This window comes from Gopherus evgoodei, chromosome 17, assembly GCF_007399415.2.
Source record: "Gopherus evgoodei ecotype Sinaloan lineage chromosome 17, rGopEvg1_v1.p, whole genome shotgun sequence".
NCBI lineage: Eukaryota > Metazoa > Chordata > Testudines > Testudinidae > Gopherus > Gopherus evgoodei.
Window position 1 is genome coordinate 15899603 of NC_044338.1, and position 18561 is coordinate 15918163.

At 45.6% G+C, this 18561-nt stretch overlaps 1 protein-coding gene across 2 annotated transcripts in view; it reads left to right on the forward strand.

Annotated features, from left to right (window-relative positions):
• The window catches only part of CASTOR2 (cytosolic arginine sensor for mTORC1 subunit 2), a 161764-nt gene that overhangs the window by 127803 nt on the left and 15400 nt on the right, over nt 1–18561 (forward strand). For both annotated transcript variants that reach the window (XM_030536584.1, XM_030536585.1), the window contains exons 3-8: nt 3856–4049; nt 4520–4652; nt 6031–6154; nt 6806–6916; nt 9756–9838; nt 13747–13841. In XM_030536584.1, the coding sequence (XP_030392444.1) occupies nt 3856–4049; nt 4520–4652; nt 6031–6154; nt 6806–6916; nt 9756–9838; nt 13747–13841 (740 nt within the window). The remainder of the gene's footprint in view (nt 1–3855; nt 4050–4519; nt 4653–6030; nt 6155–6805; nt 6917–9755; nt 9839–13746; nt 13842–18561) is intronic.

The window sequence follows — 18561 nt, forward strand, 5'->3', positions numbered from 1 at the left end:
TGAAATGCTGTTGCTCACCTCTATTCAAAGCTTTGCAGGTTATCATTTGGGATTTCTCCATAGAATCATAGAATATCAGGGTTGGAAGGGACCTCAGGAGGTCATCTAGTCCAACCACCTGCTCCAAGCAGGACCAATCTCCAACCAATCCATCCTTGTTCCTGTGTGGGGAGAGGCATGATTAGGGTGACCAGATGTCCGGTTTTTAAAGGGACAGTCCCGTTTTTGGGGACTTTTTCTTATATAGGCACCTATTACCACCCACCCCATCCTGTATTTTTCACAGTTGCTGTCTGGTCACCCTAGGTATGGTTGGTTGCTGACTTTCCACTGGTGGTGAAACACCAGCACTGCTTACTTCCTTTTTCACTTATTAGCTTATTCTGCCTCATTGAGTCTGTGTTACTGTTGCATTTGGTGTTTCCAGCAGCCTTTGGACCTCGCACATTTTACAGCTCTTTGGGCCAGGCACTTCTCTCCACACACCCCCACCCACACCCCCAGCTTATTTGATGCTATTTAGAAGAAATTGTCAAGCCTTCCATCTGTTTGTTTCATTCAAACTGGGGTTGCACTTTTAATTCCAGCTGCCCAGAAGTGGTCATTTAGTCATTTTCCATACTCATTTTTTTAATGTTAATTTAATTAGCAGATGCAGGTTACTTAGGCAAAGAAAATGACTGTACGGCACGCTTCATAGAGTTTGTTAAACCCAATTAAACTAACATCATAAACACTTCACAGTAATTACAAACATAAATGGCCCTCTTCCACCCTCAAGGAAAAGGTTGTAGAGGGATAAGAGGTTCCGTCTTCCCCACTGCAGCCCTCTGGTTCACCTTCCCTGGTGACTTGCAATATGCTTTTCAGATTCATTTCACATAACTCAAAGCTCTTAGATCCATAGAGTTTAAGGTCAAAAGGGACCACCAGATTCTCAAGTGTGATCCCTTGTATGTCACAGGCCATGAACGCCACACAGCACCTGTACGTTAAACCCAGCAACCAAAATTAGACCACCGTGTTACAGCCTTAGGGATCCCAATCCCAGAGTGTGTCTGGCCTGGCTCAGCTCTGTCCCAGCAACCCATTCAGTCCATCAGTGCAAGATGCGCGGCATGATTTCTTTATGGTCCAAGTGTTTGCATGGGACTGGAGACTTTGGGAAAGAGGTGGGAATAGCTTGACTTTTCCATGGTTTAGTGAGATCCAGGGGGACGTCTCTGCTTTAATAGCTTGGTGATGTCAGAGCAGAGATGTGAATATGCATGACATGCAGGTGGCCTTAGTGTGAGCTTGTCTGCTTTGTGTTACGAAGAAGTAAATACATGTCCTAGAAGGAGCACTTTGTTTCTGGAGAGCGGAGCAGGGGTGGGAATAGAGGAAGAAAATCAGTGGCTTATTAAGTCAGACCGGATAATTTTGGGACCTGGTTTCTCCCTGTCAATTGATGTTGTGTTGGGATTTGTTTTGTTTTGCTCTGTGATGCAAAGCGTTGTCTGATCAGAAAACAAGCTCGGATACGTGGCTGAAATAATTTTCCATATGCGGCTGGTGCTGGGGTCTGAAAAGCGATTGGTTGATATGCCAACTTATCCATCTTCTCTGGTGCCTAGTTTTGATGTTGTGCAGCCAGCCTTAAACTCTGCTGTCTCAGTAATTGGCCTATGAAGCTAAATAGCAAAACACAAGAGCAGAGCTCTCTGTGCCTTGTTTGTCATTTGTTTGTTCAGGGTTGTTTTTTATGTTACGTACAATTGTGGCTGTTCAGGGAAGCGAAGTTAACACGGGATTTGTCGATCAGGCTATTAAAGATTTGCAAAACTCTCCCTTACTTATCACGGTAGTACTGTGTATTTATTGCATTACAGTGGCCCTTTTGGGCTAGGTGCTGTGCAAACACACAGTAAGAAACAGGCCCTGCCCTAAAAGAACATACAATCTGAAAAGAAAAGACGGACACTAAGTGGGATGGGAAACTAAGGCATGGGGTGAAGGAACTTGACCAAGGTCACACAGCAAGGTCAGTAGCAGAGCTAGGAATAATAGAGTTCCAGCCCTGTGCCCCTAGCCATTAGACAGTGCTGCCTCTCAGACGAGTGATTGGTCTTTGGAAGGTATCCAAATGAAGTAGATGATTTTGCATTTTGCCAAGGACACTGTAAGAAGGCTATGAGCCTTCACTGCTACTGTTTCTAAAAACACTGCCGTTAACAGAGCTGAAAATGTTGGCCAGCTGGGACCACTTCTACTGGCCACCTTATTTGTCACCTTTGACAACAAAACAAATACTCCTAAGGCTGAGAATTTCAGAATAGCCTGAGATTGAATTGCTCAGTTGCCATTGAAATGAAGGGGAATGGAGTGTCCGAAGCCTGTTGGCATCTTTGAAAATTCTACCTTCTACTTACACATTCTGCAAGGCTCTAGAAAACATGCATGTATGCCTGTTACCTTGCCATCCTCTCTTCGTTTGCTTCACTCACGTGTTACATCTTGTCTTAAATGAAGACTGTAAGCTCTGTGGGGCAGGGCCTGTCTTTCACTGCATGTCTGTATGGTGCCTCGCGCAGCACGGCCCTGGCTTCTTTTGCGGCATCTGGGTGCTGTTGTGATCCAAATAATCTGAATCCCAGATACAAACACAACTCAGCTTTGGGTCCAGGTCTGAACACTGCAGCAGACCCTTTTATCCCTCTGACTGCTCGAACTGAAATCCTGAATCTGAGCATTCCAGGATTACGGAGAAGTTCACAACTCGGTTGCTGAATCTTTCCCTAGTCGTCTGAAATATTAAATTTTTTGGAAAATGAATGAATTAAAAAAACCTATTAATTAAAAAACTTCACCATGAATTAAAAAACACTATTAATGAATTTTAAAAAATGTAAACTCACCAACTTAGAGGTAAATAAAAGGAATAAATATGAGAGTTCTCTGTCTGTCTTAGGTACTTGTATGGCATCTATTACTGTAATATCTGAGTGCCTCAATCTTTAATGTATTTATCCTCACAACAGCCCTGTGAGGTAGGGCAGTGGTTTTCAATCTGTGGTCCGTGGACCCCTGGGGTCTGCGGATTATGGCTAGGATTTCCAAAGAGGTCCACAGCTCTATTTGAAAAATTTTTAGGGGTCTGCAAATGAAAAAAGATTGAAAACCACTGAGGTAGGGAAATTCAATTACCCCTATTTTATAGGTGATGATAATACCTGGTTCTTATATAGCCATTTTCATCAGTAGATCTGAAAGCACTTTACAAAGGTGGTCAACTCTCATCATATCCCCATTTTACAGATGGAGAAATGGAGCACAGGCAAATGAAGTAACTTGGCCAGGTCACTCAGGCCAATGGCAGAGCTGGGAGTAGAACCCAGGTCTCCTGAGTCCCAATCTAGTGTTTTATCTGCTAGGCTATACTGAGGCAGAAAAAAAGCCAACTCACTTGCTCAAAGACACACAGGAAGTCTGTGATAGATCAGGGAGTTGGACCCAGGTCTCCTAGTTTCTGGGCTAGTGTCCAAACCACTGGATCATCCTTCCCCTCTAGTTAGGGGTCGTTATGTATAGAAAGAACTCGAGACAACTGCAAAAAAAAACAAGGGAAAGAGAAATTAGCTGAAAGAGATCAGAGAGAGAACCCAGTAATATTACAGGGAATTGATGCCACCTTTTATGTCACAGCATCAGTGTTGCATCCCACCAGTGCTTTAGCATACGTCTTAGGCTCATAATAAACTTTCTCCACATCATTCCATATGGATTCAGAAATGGAAATGGATCTGATGGTCACATAGTGACCTAGGTTTCTCTGGCGCTGAAATTTACGTCTGTTTTCTCTCCATCTCTTTTCAGAGCTCCCTTCATCAGAACACTTGAGTGTGGCAGATGCTACCTGGCTGGCTCTCAATGTGGTTTCAGGCGGAGGCAGCTTCTCCAGCTCCCAGCCCATCGGGGTGACCAAGATTGCCAAGTCAGTAATAGCGCCCCTGGCTGACCAAAACATTTCTGTGTTCATGCTGTCCACCTATCAGACCGACTTCATCCTGGTAAGACCAAATAAGATGGCCAGGGCTGCTTGTGATTCTGCATTCCCCAGCAGAATTTGCTGGAATGGGGGCAGAGGAGAGGTTCCAACTACACCTTAAAAAAAAAAAAAAAAGGGGCAAGTCATTAAATAATTGAAGTAATGCTAAATTGGGGGTTCACCGCTTTATTGTTGGCAACGTCCTTGGACGCCTACAGCCTGATGTGAATGCCGCTGAAGTCGATAGGAGTCTTCCTGTTGATTCCAGCATCAGGCCCACCGGTAGTTGGACGGAGGCCACCAGGTTCATTTAACCCAACGCCCATCGGATTGCGACAACCTCCAGGCCTTGTTGTTCTGAGCCTGTGTTGTGTGTACATTTTCCTACGGCTCAGCAGTGCATAAGGACACCTGTGATCTGATCCTTTCTCCAATTCAGACAGTGGGAGAGTGGGTGCGTTTTCACACCCCCGTCTCTGTCCCTGTCCTCAGATACGTGAGCGGGACCTGCCCTTCGTGATGCATACGCTGGCTGCTGAGTTCACCATCCTTAGGGTCGTGAATGGGGAGACAGTGGCTGCTGACGACTTCGGGATAACGAATGGGTTTGTCAAGCCGAAAATGGGTAAGGACCTGCATGGGCCGTGCTCATCACTGCTTTTGTGGCGGTGTCAGTAGGCTCCAGAGCTACTGCGGGTTGGGAGCATGGGGGGGCATTTTCTGTATTTCTCAAACTTCCTATGGAATGTTCATGCTATTTCAGGCCATTAATCCTCTTTTCAGCATGTAAGAACACAAATAAAAAGTAAAATCTAAAAATGCATATTCCACATTCTGGAGAAAGCAATTTAGCCTATTTTCATTAGGTCACTTTGGAGCATGGGGGGAGGGCAAACTTTTTGCATACAAATAGGATAATCATATTCAGAAAACCATGACTTTTCCAATGACACCTCACATGACCCCATCTTGTGCAAAATGCATCCTAATTATGCCATAATTACATCATCATGTCACTGTGAAGATTTGGGGTGCAGTGTTACATCATCTGTGATCCACGGAGCTGTCAGTTTACCCTCAAAATGGCATTTTTCATTTTCATCATGAGAACGTTTTAGTTTGATTGGAGTTTGGGTTCCAAGGCCTGTGAACACTCATCAGTCAAATGTCATTTGCACCCCAGGATTACGAAAGATCAGAGAACACCACTTTTTTTTACAGTATTACCATTTTCAGTTGTCACCCCCTCTGACTGCCTCTTACCTCATTTGAATCCATCTGATAGATAGTATGTGCCTCAGGGAATGGGACTGTCCTGGTGTCTCATACAAGGGGAAGCACTTACACAGGGCTTATGTGGCCCCCCCCCCGTGTGGTGTTCTCTCACCTTCTTGTGGTGTCTGGGCCACACAGAGAGATCAGTTACCCAAGGGTTTAGCTGAATGAGTCGTGATGCTGAGCAAATGAATACTGATGATATAGTGACATCATCATCTAAATAGTCCCACAGCCCTAGGAAACCCTTGCTACCCGTCTTGCAATTTGAGATTCCTGTAACTGTCGAAATTTACACACTGACCAGAAGTCCCCACTTGTTTCCAATGTGCCCAGTGCTGAAGGAGGTGTTAATATTCAGATGACCTTGTCATTCTCCCGCTGCTACCTAACCCTAGCAACTGATTACTCTCAGTGGCTGTCTGTCAAGAGGAATATTGCCAAGACCTTGTTGATGTGGGGATGCCTGACTGAAGAAAGCAGCTATCTTTGGGCCTTACCTGTTCCTCGGTTTACCCTGATTTCTAGTGGTAGGCAGTGCAGCAGCCAAGGGCCTTCCACCAAGAAGACAGTGTCCTCCCCTTCCTGAGGGTCATCCTGTTGACCTTACAAAGACTGGAAGTCTGGTCTGTGGCACTGAGGATAACAACAGTGTCTGAGTGGATGTGACCTTGATACCAACTTGGCTTTATATCTCTGTGTGTGTGGTGTGTCTCTCTCTCTTTCAGTTCAGAGGCCTGTTATCCATCCTCTTTCCAGTCCCAGTAATATGTTCTGTGTCACCAGCCTGGATCCAGATACCCTTCCAACTGTCGCTACACTCCTAATGGATGTCATGTTTTACTCCAATGGGTACGTTTACACCAGGAGCCGGGGCACACAACACTCATCTGTGCAAGCTTGTGTGAACATACAAATATGCATCACTCTCTTCAAGACTGGCAGGAATCCAGGGCTGGCGCTGTGCAATATAAAATGTATCCTGTATAGTGCAGGCTTCTTGAGGGTGCAACCGTCGGTTGAGATTTTTTTCAAAGGCCCTTGGGAGATTAGGATGCCTAATTTCCATTAATGGATGCCTGCTTCCTATTTAGGTGGCTTTAAACATTTAAACCAGCAGGACTGGGCATATTGCAGTGTGACAGCATTGGATTGCTACCACCCATTAACAACTTGCAAGCTAGGCTTGAACGGCATCAGATTTCTCTGCCAAAAAGCGGGCCAATTCCTGGAAAAGTTGGACCTAAAAATATAACCCTTCTTCTCAAAATGCACCTGATAAAATTAGCACATTTGTGGCAGGAACGAGAGTGTTAGTCCATATAAAATGTTTGCCCCGTGGCGGAGGGAGGGAAAAGCACAAAACTAGACACAACTTGCTCTCTCAGAATAAGATGAATGCATGAACTGCTTGTGACTTCAGTGGCTGGGTCCTCTTTGAAAGGTTAGGATTTCCAATACACTGCTGGCTGGTGTTAATTCTGTTTTGTTTTGTTTCTTCAGAGTAAAAGACACAGTGGTGGGCAGTGAAGACTCTGGACACATTCGCTTTTTCTCCTTTTCTCTCATTGAGGGTTACATCTCCTTGGTGATGGATGTACAGACACAGCAGAGGTGAGGCCCAAGACTGCCTTCTGCACAGGGCTCATCTGGACCCCAAAAGACCTCAAGCAAAATTTTCAGAAGCACCTATATGACTTAGGCTCCTAACTCCCATTTTCAAAACTGATGAAGGCCAGGTCCACACTACAGCGTTAAATCTATTTAAACAGCGTTAAATCGATTTAACGCTGTATCCGTCCACACTACAAGGCACTTAAAATCGATTTTAAGGGGTCTTAAAATCGATTTCTGTACTCCAGCTAAACGAAAGGAGTAACCCTAAAATCGATATTACTAAATCGATTTAGGGTTAGTGTGGACGGAAATCGAAGTTATTGGTCCCATTCTTTTACTGAGCTACCCAGAGTGCACCGCTCCGGAAATCGATGGTAGCCTGGGACCATGGACGCACACCACCGAAGTAATGTGCCCTAGTGTGGACGCGTAAAATCGATTTTATAAAATCTGTTTTATAAAATCGATTTTATTAATTTCGATTTTACTCTGTAGTGTGGATGTGGCCGAAGGCATTTGGGAGCCTGAAAGTCTCACTGAAAGTCAACGAGTTTTAGGCTCTTAGTTGCCTAAGTCACTTTTGAAAATGGGACTCAAGCTCTTAAGTTTCTTAGGTGCTTTGGAAAGTGTCAGCCCATCATTTGCAGGTTGAACTTGTGCAGACAAGAAAATCTCTCAGAGGAGATTCAAGATTCCCAAAGAATAGGAGCAGAATGCCGGCACCTTTAAATGACACTCTTCTGGCATCGCTTTCACATGCAGTTATTCAGTGCTGTGTCTCATTGTCATGGTAATGCCCTGCATCTTGCCAGTGCAGCTCCAGCTCAGAACACATTTGTCCCGCAAGCCAACAAGCTGACTCGAATAAAAATACTATCCTGTAATGTTTGTGTTATTCTCCAGCTTCCAGTCCCAGATGAGAGCACACAACTCTTAAAGGGCTGAGGGGCTAAAGGCTGCACCAGATGTTGAATTCAGAAGCAGTTTGAGGTGTTGATCACAACCTACGAGGCCATGTCTGATTTGAGTCATGACTGTCTTAGGGCCTGATTCTGCAGGGTGCTAGTTATCTCCTGGGGAAGCGTCTTCAGCTTTCACTGACTTAAAGCTTTCTGTGTCTGGCAAGATCGAGCTCCTAAAGTGAGGAAGGAAAGCTAGGGTACCAGGAGAGGGATAGCTCGGTGGTTTGAGCATTGGCCTGCTAAACCCAAGGTTGTGAGTTCAATCCTTAAGGATTTGGGGATTTAGTTGGGGATTGATCCTGCTTTGAGAAGGGAGTTGGACTAGATAACCTCCTGAGGTCCCTTCCAACCCTGATATTCTATTCTGTGATTCTAACTTGTGACGCTGGGGACCTAGGCACAACAGTGGACAAGTCACTTCATCTCTCTGTGTCTCAGTTCCCCATCTGTAAACTGGCAGTAATAGCACTTCCCTGTCTCACTGGGCATTGTGAGGATAAACACACTGAAGACTGAGGTGCTCAGACATCTCCTGGGGGCCACCTAAATACCTAAGATAGACAGATGGAGGGCAGCTTCTCTCTCCAGGTGGTTCCATGTGTCAGCTAGGGCCCTTGAACTAACGATTTGGGTATTTGGGGAGCAGAATTTTTTTTCAGAAAGCCCCTTCTGTGACTCCTCCCACATTTCCATGCACGTTCTCTCTCGCTCACACACACGGCTTTCCCGATTCAGAGTAATGTTTACAGTAGAAAACCTGAAAACATAGCTTCGTCTGTACCAATTGCCTTGTTTTGCCTCATCAGTTTTTTAATCCTGCTGTTCCTTGTCCATTTCAAACCGAGCAGGTCTATGGCAAAATTCCATATTTTTTAAAAATAATTTTGACAGGTAATATCAGTATATTTTCACAGATCGCACACAATTATGGGATTTAAGCATTTTTTACTGATTTAAACTGTCACAGTTGCAAAAATTGTCAGATAATTGTGTCAGACAATAACTATTTAATGACAGTAGATGTTGAGATTCAAAAAGTTAAAAGCTTTATAACCTGCAAAACACAAATTGTCAATATCACGTATCAAAATGAACAAGTAAACTTCAGTGAAACTCTAAGTTCTCAAGCAGCATTTTTCTTGTTTTGCCTGTCTGTAATGATCATCGGTGGAAATCGTTTTACATCAGTTTGCGTGTCTCTGGTGAAATCAACGTTTAGCAATAAAAGTTGAATCCTTCCAGGCCTAGTTATAGATCTGGAAGAGCCCTTCTATAAACTCTGTAAACCAGCATTTCTGATCTTCACTGAAATACAGATTTATAGTCCAGTTGGCGCAGGGCCAGCTGGGGATATCAAGCGCAGGCTCTGGGAGAGAGTTTTGGTGCAGGTGGGGATGCATGGTGCCAGATCTGGGAGCCACTCACTTCGGGCAGCTCCCTGCAAGCGACGATCTGTCTCAGCTGCTCCTAGGTGCAGGCACGGCAGGTGGCTCTGCAAGCTGCACCCACTCCCTCCTCCCGAGCACTAGCAATGCAGCTCCCATTGACTGGGAACCACGGCCAATGGGAGCTGTGGGGTGGTGTCTGCGGGCAGAGGCAGCATGCAGAGCCGCCTGCCACGCCTGTGCGTAGGAGCAGCCAGGACAGGTTACCACTTGCAGGGAGCCGCCTGAGATGAAAATGCTCCCTGGATCTGACCTCCCACACCCCAACCCCCTCCCTCACACTCCCTCTCACACCCCAACCCCCTCCCTCATAATTAACCAGCATTTTTCACTTACTGGCATCCTCCCCCTCCACCCTAACCTGCTGGATAAAACAGCTTTTACTGTACTTTTAATTGCAGTCTTTCACTTTCCCTTTTTTTCTGATAGGTTTCCTAATAATTTGTTGTTTACAAGTGCATCTGGAGAACTCTGGAAGATGGTTCGGATTGGCGGGCAGCCACTTGGCTTTGGTATGTAAACACTCAGAGAATCAATTTGGTGCAAATATAGCCACTCCCACGTAGAGATTGATGATGAAGAGGGAAAACAGTTGCGTTGGCTAAGCCTGTTTTTTAAGAGTCTTCAGCCTATTGTGGAGTTGAGGAACAAGATTTTAAAAAATAGTTTAGTTCCAACTAAACCCAAGGATAAATGGTCTGATTTTCAAATGGGCTGTGTGTCCGGTATCTCTTGTTGCGGGCTCCCCTCCTGATCAGATTGAATTGCTGGACTATGGAGTTAGCTAAATTTAGGCCCCTGGTTTCAAAAATTTTGTCCAACAAGCTTTCAAGTCATTGTGAAACAGGAAAAGGCTAGGCTGGCTCAGTCCATTTTAGAAACCAATTAGGAGACAGATATTACTCTGATTTACACCAGTGTAAATCCAGGGCAATTGCGTGGATTTAGTACGAATTCTCACAAGTTGTGAGAGCAGAATTGTGATCCTAAATTCCCTCTTAGCTCATCCCATTTGGAAATCAACATGGCTTTTACAAAGTGTATCTGGCAGAAACAGCTTGGAGAAAGTGCCCAAGCTTTTCAGAAGTAACCTGTTATTTGGGGTGAATTGTCCAACTTGAGATCTTTTAAAGGGGCCTGCCTTGCAGAAAATGCTGAGTACACGCCCTTTAAAAAAACTTGGTCCTTTAAAAATGTCTCAAGTTGGGCACCCAGGGATGAAGACACTCAAGATTACACGTTTGAAAATTTTGGCCATTTGCTTAAATATCTGACTGACTTTCGGTGGTGGTAATATCAGCTTAGAGCAAGTGTTCTTGGGGCTTAGGACCAAGTGAGAAGAGTCACTCTGAGCTACTAGAAGTTGGCTTTAATGCAGCAGTGGCTTATCCTTGGATTTCAAGTGAGCAAGGTGCCCGGGTCACTAGGTCAGCATGACCACAGATCCAGGGTTCATGTGAGTAGGGCCAAGGGAGGTCCAGCATTTACTCCTCCTCAGGTGCAGGTCAGATGGTGTGTTATCTGCCGCTAAGGAGCGATGGAGGAAGACAGAGTGCAGGGCACGTGCAGGAGCCTGAATCTCATTAGTGGTTTCTCATTAGTCCCTTACAAATACTTCTGAGTATTAATGTTCTGTGCATACATTTTTGGGGTTTATATTGATCCAATAGGAAAAAGAGGAGGTGTGGCAAATAATGCAGTAAGCTGTTCCTGCTTATAGGGCCTGATCCTGCAGTGCTTAGTCCCATGAACAGTGCCATTGGTTACATGAGCTGAACAGGAGCATTTTAGCATAGGTGGGCCCAATTCTGCAACCCTGCTCAGTTCTGATTCCACACAGGAAGAAAATGGTTGGCTGAGATTGTGCTGTAGGTGTTTGTCTGATAGGCAATCACTCTGTAGGTCAGAAGAGAAGGGTTCCAAGTTAAAATGTCCCTTTTGATCTACTGTTGTTACCTTCCACTCACCTCAAACCAAACATTCCTAAACTGCTTCTGGCCTTTGGACCAAGGACTGGGGATAGGAGCTTTAGAGATGATGGTTATGGGTTAGAGTGTTGATGTGCCAGAATATTTCCAGGGCAAACCTCAGCCGTCCGTGACGCAAAGCGATGCCTGCAGTGCAAGCAGTCAGGCAATGATAGGTAAGGGCAGACTTCGCTAATGATTGAATAGTGTATGATTCAGGGCAGCCGCAGCTGGTAAAGAGAGGGGATGAGAATTAGCGCTCCAGATTGGTTGGGTGCTCAGGCTTTCCCTTACTGAAAGGCTGGAGTTCCAACTCCATTTACCATTTCTTGGAATGGCGGCTGGATACCAGGTGTTTCGCTGTGTCTGTGGATCTGTCTGTACTGCAGTCCTGGGGTGATTGTGGCTAGTGCAGACACACCTGAGCTACTTTAATCTAGCTAGCTCAGGTCCTGGAGCAGTGACGCTCTGGCACCGCGTGGTTCAGTGTGGGCCATCCCTGCTAGCCACAGCTTCACTTCTTCAGGCTCCAAGCTAGCTCCATTGCATCTGCTCGAGCTGCATTCACACCCTAGAATTGCAATTTAGACACACTGGTGGCCTTTAGTCAGTCAAAGGGCCTTGGAAGAGGAGATTAGGTATGCGCTGGGGCTGCTGTGTCACTCCCATTCTTATTCATGATACAAGAAGGTCACAGCCTTTTACTAGTGGGAAGTGTGTCCTCTTGGAGCCCAGTTTATTTTCTCTCACTTCAAGCATCTGCCGTCTCACTTGAGTTGTTAAACAGGCCGTAAATACTGATCCGCCAGCGAAGGGCTTTATGCTACTGTGTGTGATTGGGGGAGGAAAGAGCCTGCACACCGAAGCGAAGGGTATCGTTTTTTGTGTGTACGCACACCCACACCCACCCGGTCAGGTCACTAATTACAAAGCTAGAGAGAGAATAAAATCAGAAGGGAAATAGCACCTAAGAAATGATCAAACAGCCTAATCAATGGAAATGGGTAGAATGACAGAAGCAAAGTGAAAGATTGATATGGGCTCCCCTTTTATAAGGGGAAAAAAATACTATGCGAGTCTGCAGCAGGAGTCCATCATTTTGGCTCACAATATAAATCCCTGCAGTGTTGTCTTTCACGAAGAGTGTGTGCCTGCCAGACCCACGTTTGCACCTTAGTTCTTGTTGTTCAGGGTTTGTCAGTCCCAAATAGATACTAGGTCTCTGCCCCCAAAGGGCTTGCAATATAAAGGGCTTACAACACTTGGCAATTTGTAATTCTTTGGCGAGGCTAGCTAGAGGGAAGACAGGAATGGATGGAGTTTTGGGCGTGGCATTCTGTGATGGACGCCATCACAATAAAGAGTCACCAATGTTCCTGCTTCGGCACAGTTGTCAAGCTGTTGTTGGGCTGCAGGCCTGCAGAGAGGTGGCTGTTCGCATGGGTCTGGCTCCTCCTCACTCTATCTGTTGAGTCTCATTAAAAGCAGCTGAAAAGAGGTTAAATGCTTCCCTGATGTCACTTTTGCATGTAAGCGATTGCTGTCGATGCCACAGGTATGTTACATTATCACCAGTGTGAATGGGCACTAGCCCGTGGACAGGGAAGTCATGCGTGGATGATAGCCCAGGGGAGGTGTCCATGAGACAGGGTCTCTATATTAAAGTGTGTTCCATGCTAAAAAGTTCCCTGCCTTTAGCATTTGGAGTTAGTCATTCATTTTTCAGAGCTTATCCTGTTAGCAGAGAGATACTCCTTCGGTGTTAACATAGTATTTTGAGTCGGCACAATATGTCCACAGTGTAATTCAGCAGCTGTCTGAATCCAGATTAAGTGAAAATACACAAAACACAGTCGAATGAAATAGCCATATTAGCGCAGATGCTTAACCCAGATTCTTCCAGGAAACCCTGGGATTCAAAGGCCAAGTAGTTGGAATTAAGCAGCTGTTTAGGGAACCGTATATAACTGTTGCATTATCCTCGGTATTTCTAATTCCTTTTCTCACTTTTAATCACCCTCAGGCAGTGGCACTGGAAGGCCTGCAAAAGTGAGGGGACCAAGCAGCCGAATTGGGCCAAATTTGAGTGTCATTGAGACCTTACACTTGGGGTTGCAACGCCACTCACTCCCATTTGGCCTGCTGCTGCACTGGTCATACCAGCAAGGCAAGGGCTCCACCGTCATGCCACCCATCACCCAGGGCCAAGAAGGGAGCTTGGGCTCCCATTCTCTTGCCCTTCATTGCCCTTCTGGCAAGTTCAGGTTCTCAAAAGTTGGGCGGGCATGGCCCTTTGCTCCCTCATCCCATCTCCAGCATCTATGCCCAGAGTTAATGCTGGTGGGTTTCTTAGCTCCTTTTTCATCATTACCAGGGGCTAGTCAGACCTACAAGTGCTTTCCCATGGTGGGTCTCTGTTGGGAACATTCTTTCTGTTCTTTGTCTTCCTCTAGATGAATGTGGAATTGTCGCTCAGATTTCTGAGCCTTTGGCCGCCTCCGACATCCCAGCCTATTACATCAGTACTTTTAAGTTCGATCACGCATTGGTAAGTATCTGAATAGCTCAGAGGAGTGGGAAGAAGGGCAGAGCTAGTCCTTTTTTCCCCCACAAGAAAAAATCCTTGGCGTTTCTCTTTACAACTGCTTGTTAAAGGGACTCGGGCCTGCTGTAGCCAAGTATGGAGGGGCCTGAAAACTCTCTAGTGTGTTTTGTCAACTATAGACTGCTTGAGCATGATCTTCCTGATGATTTTCATCTACTGCTGACTGACCATTTAATTCAAGTCAGTGTCAGAGGGATGGGAGCGTGTGCGGTGGGGGAACGAGCGATGCCTCATCTCTAGTCAATTTTTACCCTTCCACCCTGCTGCACCCCCACATCGAAGACTTGGCTACCATGGCTGCTCAGCAGGGCACATCAGCAGCTTGAGGGCTGTCCATTGTTTGAGCCTGGCTGAGGCTGATGGTGGCCTGTAGTCGGCACGCAGGGTAGTTTATACCCCTTTCTGCCATGCTCGCTCGTCTTCGCCCAGTTCTCTCTGGTCCCAGGTCCAGGTGCACGCTTTCCGTATGTGGCAAAAGATGCCGAGTGCTTCTGATTGCAAAGGCAGCTATTTCTTCAAGACCCTTTAAATTATACATTTTACTACCAACGTAGACCTACAACCCAAGCGCTCCTTTACGAGTGACACCAGGGCTAGTGCTGCATCATCTGATTACCTGCATCCAAAAGCCCGCCTCGTTTTCCTATAAATCAGGTCTGACTCGACATGCCAGGCAGATGATACGCAGGTCTTTGCAGCTGGTTTCAGCTACTATTTGTCAAATGTGATGTACGTGCAATGAGGGTTCGGGCAGGAGATTAATTCCTGTAATGTGTCGTACCTGTTGGGATACTGTTGAGATGACTCATCCTCAGGAAAGGGGGAGAGAAACCAAAGCTTTTGTTAGAGTAGGGACACTGTGCTTTGTATGCCCAGTGTTAGCTCAGATACCCTGACTCAAGTGGGGAAGATTGTACCGCTTTTTTTTCCATCTGTATTTTTGCAAATTCATGTGAAAAAAGCTGCCACCTTGGGCCAGTGCAGAAAGAGCCAAAAGCTCCATTTCTCAGCTCCCTAGCTGTCCTGGGCCACGTGATCTGCTACCTTAGAGGCCAGATTTGAAAACCCACCTCCGTTTGATTTCTGTTTGAAGCTGTGCAAACAGTGGGGAGGGAAAATCCGGGGTTGGATTTTCTAGAAAACATGCACACAGTTGTGTGACTGCATGCACAGTTACTACAGTTGCATGCACAATCACCACAATTGTACATACAAATTAGGTGCAGTGTACAAAGTTTGAATAGTGGTGCACCTGCAGGATGCAAGCAGGATGGAGTTTGGCTTGGATTGGTTCCTCAACAGGGCAGAAAATCAGCAGTCCATGTGATAATCTCAGCGAACATAAATCTGTGACTGGGAGGGTTTTTTTTAAATTCTATCCTTTATTGTTTGCATTACAGTTCCCATTACCTCACCAGACACTTATTACACTGCCCTGACTTTTGACCTGTAAAAGCTCAAAGAGCAGATTCAGGGTTTTTTTGAAAAACTAATTACTTCAGCCTTTCACAGTTAACACAACCCATTTACAGCCCACAGGCTGTATGTGTACAGATTAAAAGTAAACATTATTCCAGATAGCAAAGGTCAAATTGTTGTATACATTTGGCTTATTTTCTTGAACATTAACTACACTGATAAGATAAGCCAATAAAACACCATTTTAAAGTCAATACTGTTAGCTTTGCCCTGCATTCCTGGTTGTCATTGTGGGTCCAGGTGCACGCTTTCTGTATGTGGCAAAAGATGCAGAGTGCTTCCGATTGCAAAGGCAGCTATTTCTTCAAGACCCTTTAAATTATACATTTTACTACCAGTGTAGACCTGCTGGCCATTTGCAGCCATGCAATTGCAGTGATTCTGCAGGCAATTTCCTCATCTAAAAGTCTCTCGCCACTTGCCCCCTCAAACCACCTTTAGGCTTTCTTTTCTTGGCCAGGATTAATTCAGCTGCTTAAGCTTCCCACCCAGAGAGGTCTACTGATCACTCGTGCTGACCAGCATAAGTTAGTGTTCTCTCATTTTCCTTGCAACATTTTCTTTCATAACATTGTCCAGAGTCCCTTTTTAACCCAAGAAAATTGTTACATTTGGTCCCTCAGAACTCTCTGCCAAGCTGCATTATTGCAAGTTAGCTTTTACTGCGCCACAGGAAAGCTTACCAATGACTCAGCTCCAGATGCCTGGGCATCCAGCACTGAGTCTTCTGGTTTGAGATGGCCTTTGATTGGCAAGGCCACACCTTGATTCCCGGCCCTACTTCTCTCGCTTGAACTCCACGCTTTGATAACTTGCATGGTTGCAGGGGCTTTGAGGTTGGAGACTGATTGGCTCTGAGGTCCTCCGACTGTGCGAACACTTGGAATGGCTTTTCAGTGCTCTGTTGTTTTGAACAGCTCTCCTAGACATACATCAGCTCCAGTCGACTACAGGGATTCTTCAGGCCCAGGGGGAGATCCCTCTCTATAAAGGCTTGCCAAAATATTTGGTATTCTCCTCAAGAGCACCTCTCATCCTCAATCAGTTCTTTTTATTTAGTGGAGTCTGCCAGAGCTATTAAGATCAAATAGGAAAAAAAAGCAGCTAATTCCTTCCATCCCTTCCCTCCTCTTCCTGATTTATGAAACAACTGTCTAATCCTACCGTTGCCTCCTGGCTCTGCATGAGGGCATCCTACCTAGGGAGAAGGGTGAATCATCTCCCCTCTCTGCCTGCCAAAGGCTGAAACGGTCTTTAGCAGTTGCTACCCTATGTTCTGAGTTGCTTTGAAGCTTGTCTCTGTGAGTAAAGCTCTGAGTTTGTTCCTTGAAAGAAAGACTTTCTCTCTAAGGGGGAGATTTGGACCCTCCTCTCCCTAGATGGAACATTCGCACTGGCCTGGCCAGGCACCGCTGCATATAGATGATGTTTCTCAAGGATTAAATTGCATCTTGTGTCCTTTTCCAACTGCCCCCTTCCTCCCTTCGAGGTCTCTTGGTATCAGAGCACCTGGCAGAAATGAGAACGTTTTAGAACAGCAGATTGTTCCTTGTTTGACCTTGCTCCTTTTTCTCCCCCACGTACCATAGTGAGAGAAAACTTGGTCATTCGAATTGTTAATACATGGCTGAATGTCTGTGTATAGATATGAATAGAAAATCAACTCGTATCTCTTCCCATTAGCTGTAGAATCTGACATGACTGGGAGTATTTGTCCAGTCCCTGGAATTTAAGAGCCTGAGGAGAAAACCACACTGGGAAGGGGTGACAAGGCTTAAAAGTGCTCTCCAAGCCCTGGCATGTAAGGGGTTACAAGGGCCCGGCCTATCCCTTCAATGATCTAGGGTGGGGCTATGAAAGCCATAGGAGCACCTGCTGCAGGGGCAGCTGCCAGGGGAAAGGACGAATCCTCTACCCTCCCAGCCTGCTGACAGTTGTTACCAGGGGTTGTAAAGTGCTTTGCTCTTGTTTTGAAGCTGCTTCGTGGTGTTAAAGCCAGTGCCGAGGAAGGGGCCTTGAACAGAACTATAGCTGGGGCTTTATTTTGCCTTCCCTAGCTGGTTTCTCTACCTACAGATGGGCTTGTTACAGCTATAAAACTTGTTCAGGCAAATGAAGCTCTTGCAGGCCAGGTGAGAGGTTAAAAAGGCTACACCGACGGAAACCTGGATACCCGTGGGGGCAGACCCTTCAAACTGGGACTGTTTGTATTCCTGGCCAGTAAAAAAAAATTTAGCCTGGCTCTTCAGTTGATGATTGGCATAGCTTAGTGGACTTCTTCATTTTTACGCCAAGAGATAGACAAAATGCATGTCCTCAAAGCCCTCTTGCCAAAATTAGGGCTGGCTCTGTCGTCTTGTGATTCTGCCTTGCACAGAAAACTGCCTGATGTGAATTTTACTTGCAACAAGTCTTGGGGAATTCATTGTTGATTTTTGCCTCTGACAGTTAGCCTGGAAATGGTCTATTTGCATTTTCATAACAATGAAGCACTTTCTTGAAGGAGGTGTAAAGGAAAATATCCCACTACAGATCTTGCCTGTGACCCACCTAGGGTTAAACTAAGGGCATGTCTACACTGCAGTTGCTGCTGTTATTGCAGCTTGGGTATGTCTATGTAAGGCAATTGCCCCCGTGACTGTAGTGCAGACATACCCCGAATCGGTGGGATTGGGCAAGAAGATCCATAGGGTGGCGTTTTCAAAGGTGCCAAGGGAGTTGGGCACTCCTCTGCCATTGGTTTTTGTGCATTTCATGAAATGCAGATCTCTTGCCCTGCTGATATTTGAGCAGTGATCATAAACTAACCTGAAACAGTAGAATCAACACTTCGGCTGTATCTTAAGTTAACCATGGTGGCACAGAAACTCATCTTATTTCTGTGAAAGGGTAATGGGACCGTTCCATAACAGGGTATTGACCTGGATGAACACTTTGTTTCCAGATCAAAGTTATAAACATAGGGGTAGAAGTAGCAGAGCATCCAGTGTTAACAGGAGAAATAAACACCTTCACAACAACCAAAATAGTGCCGCGCCCTTCCAAGACTAGACCATGCATCCGAGCATTACAAGGGGCAGCGTGAAGAGGAAGGAAGAGGTTTTGAGTTCGGATTTTAAATGACCAATGCTCTTAAAAAAAAAAAAAAAAAAAAAAAAAAGGCGGAGGGAAGAGGAAAAAACCC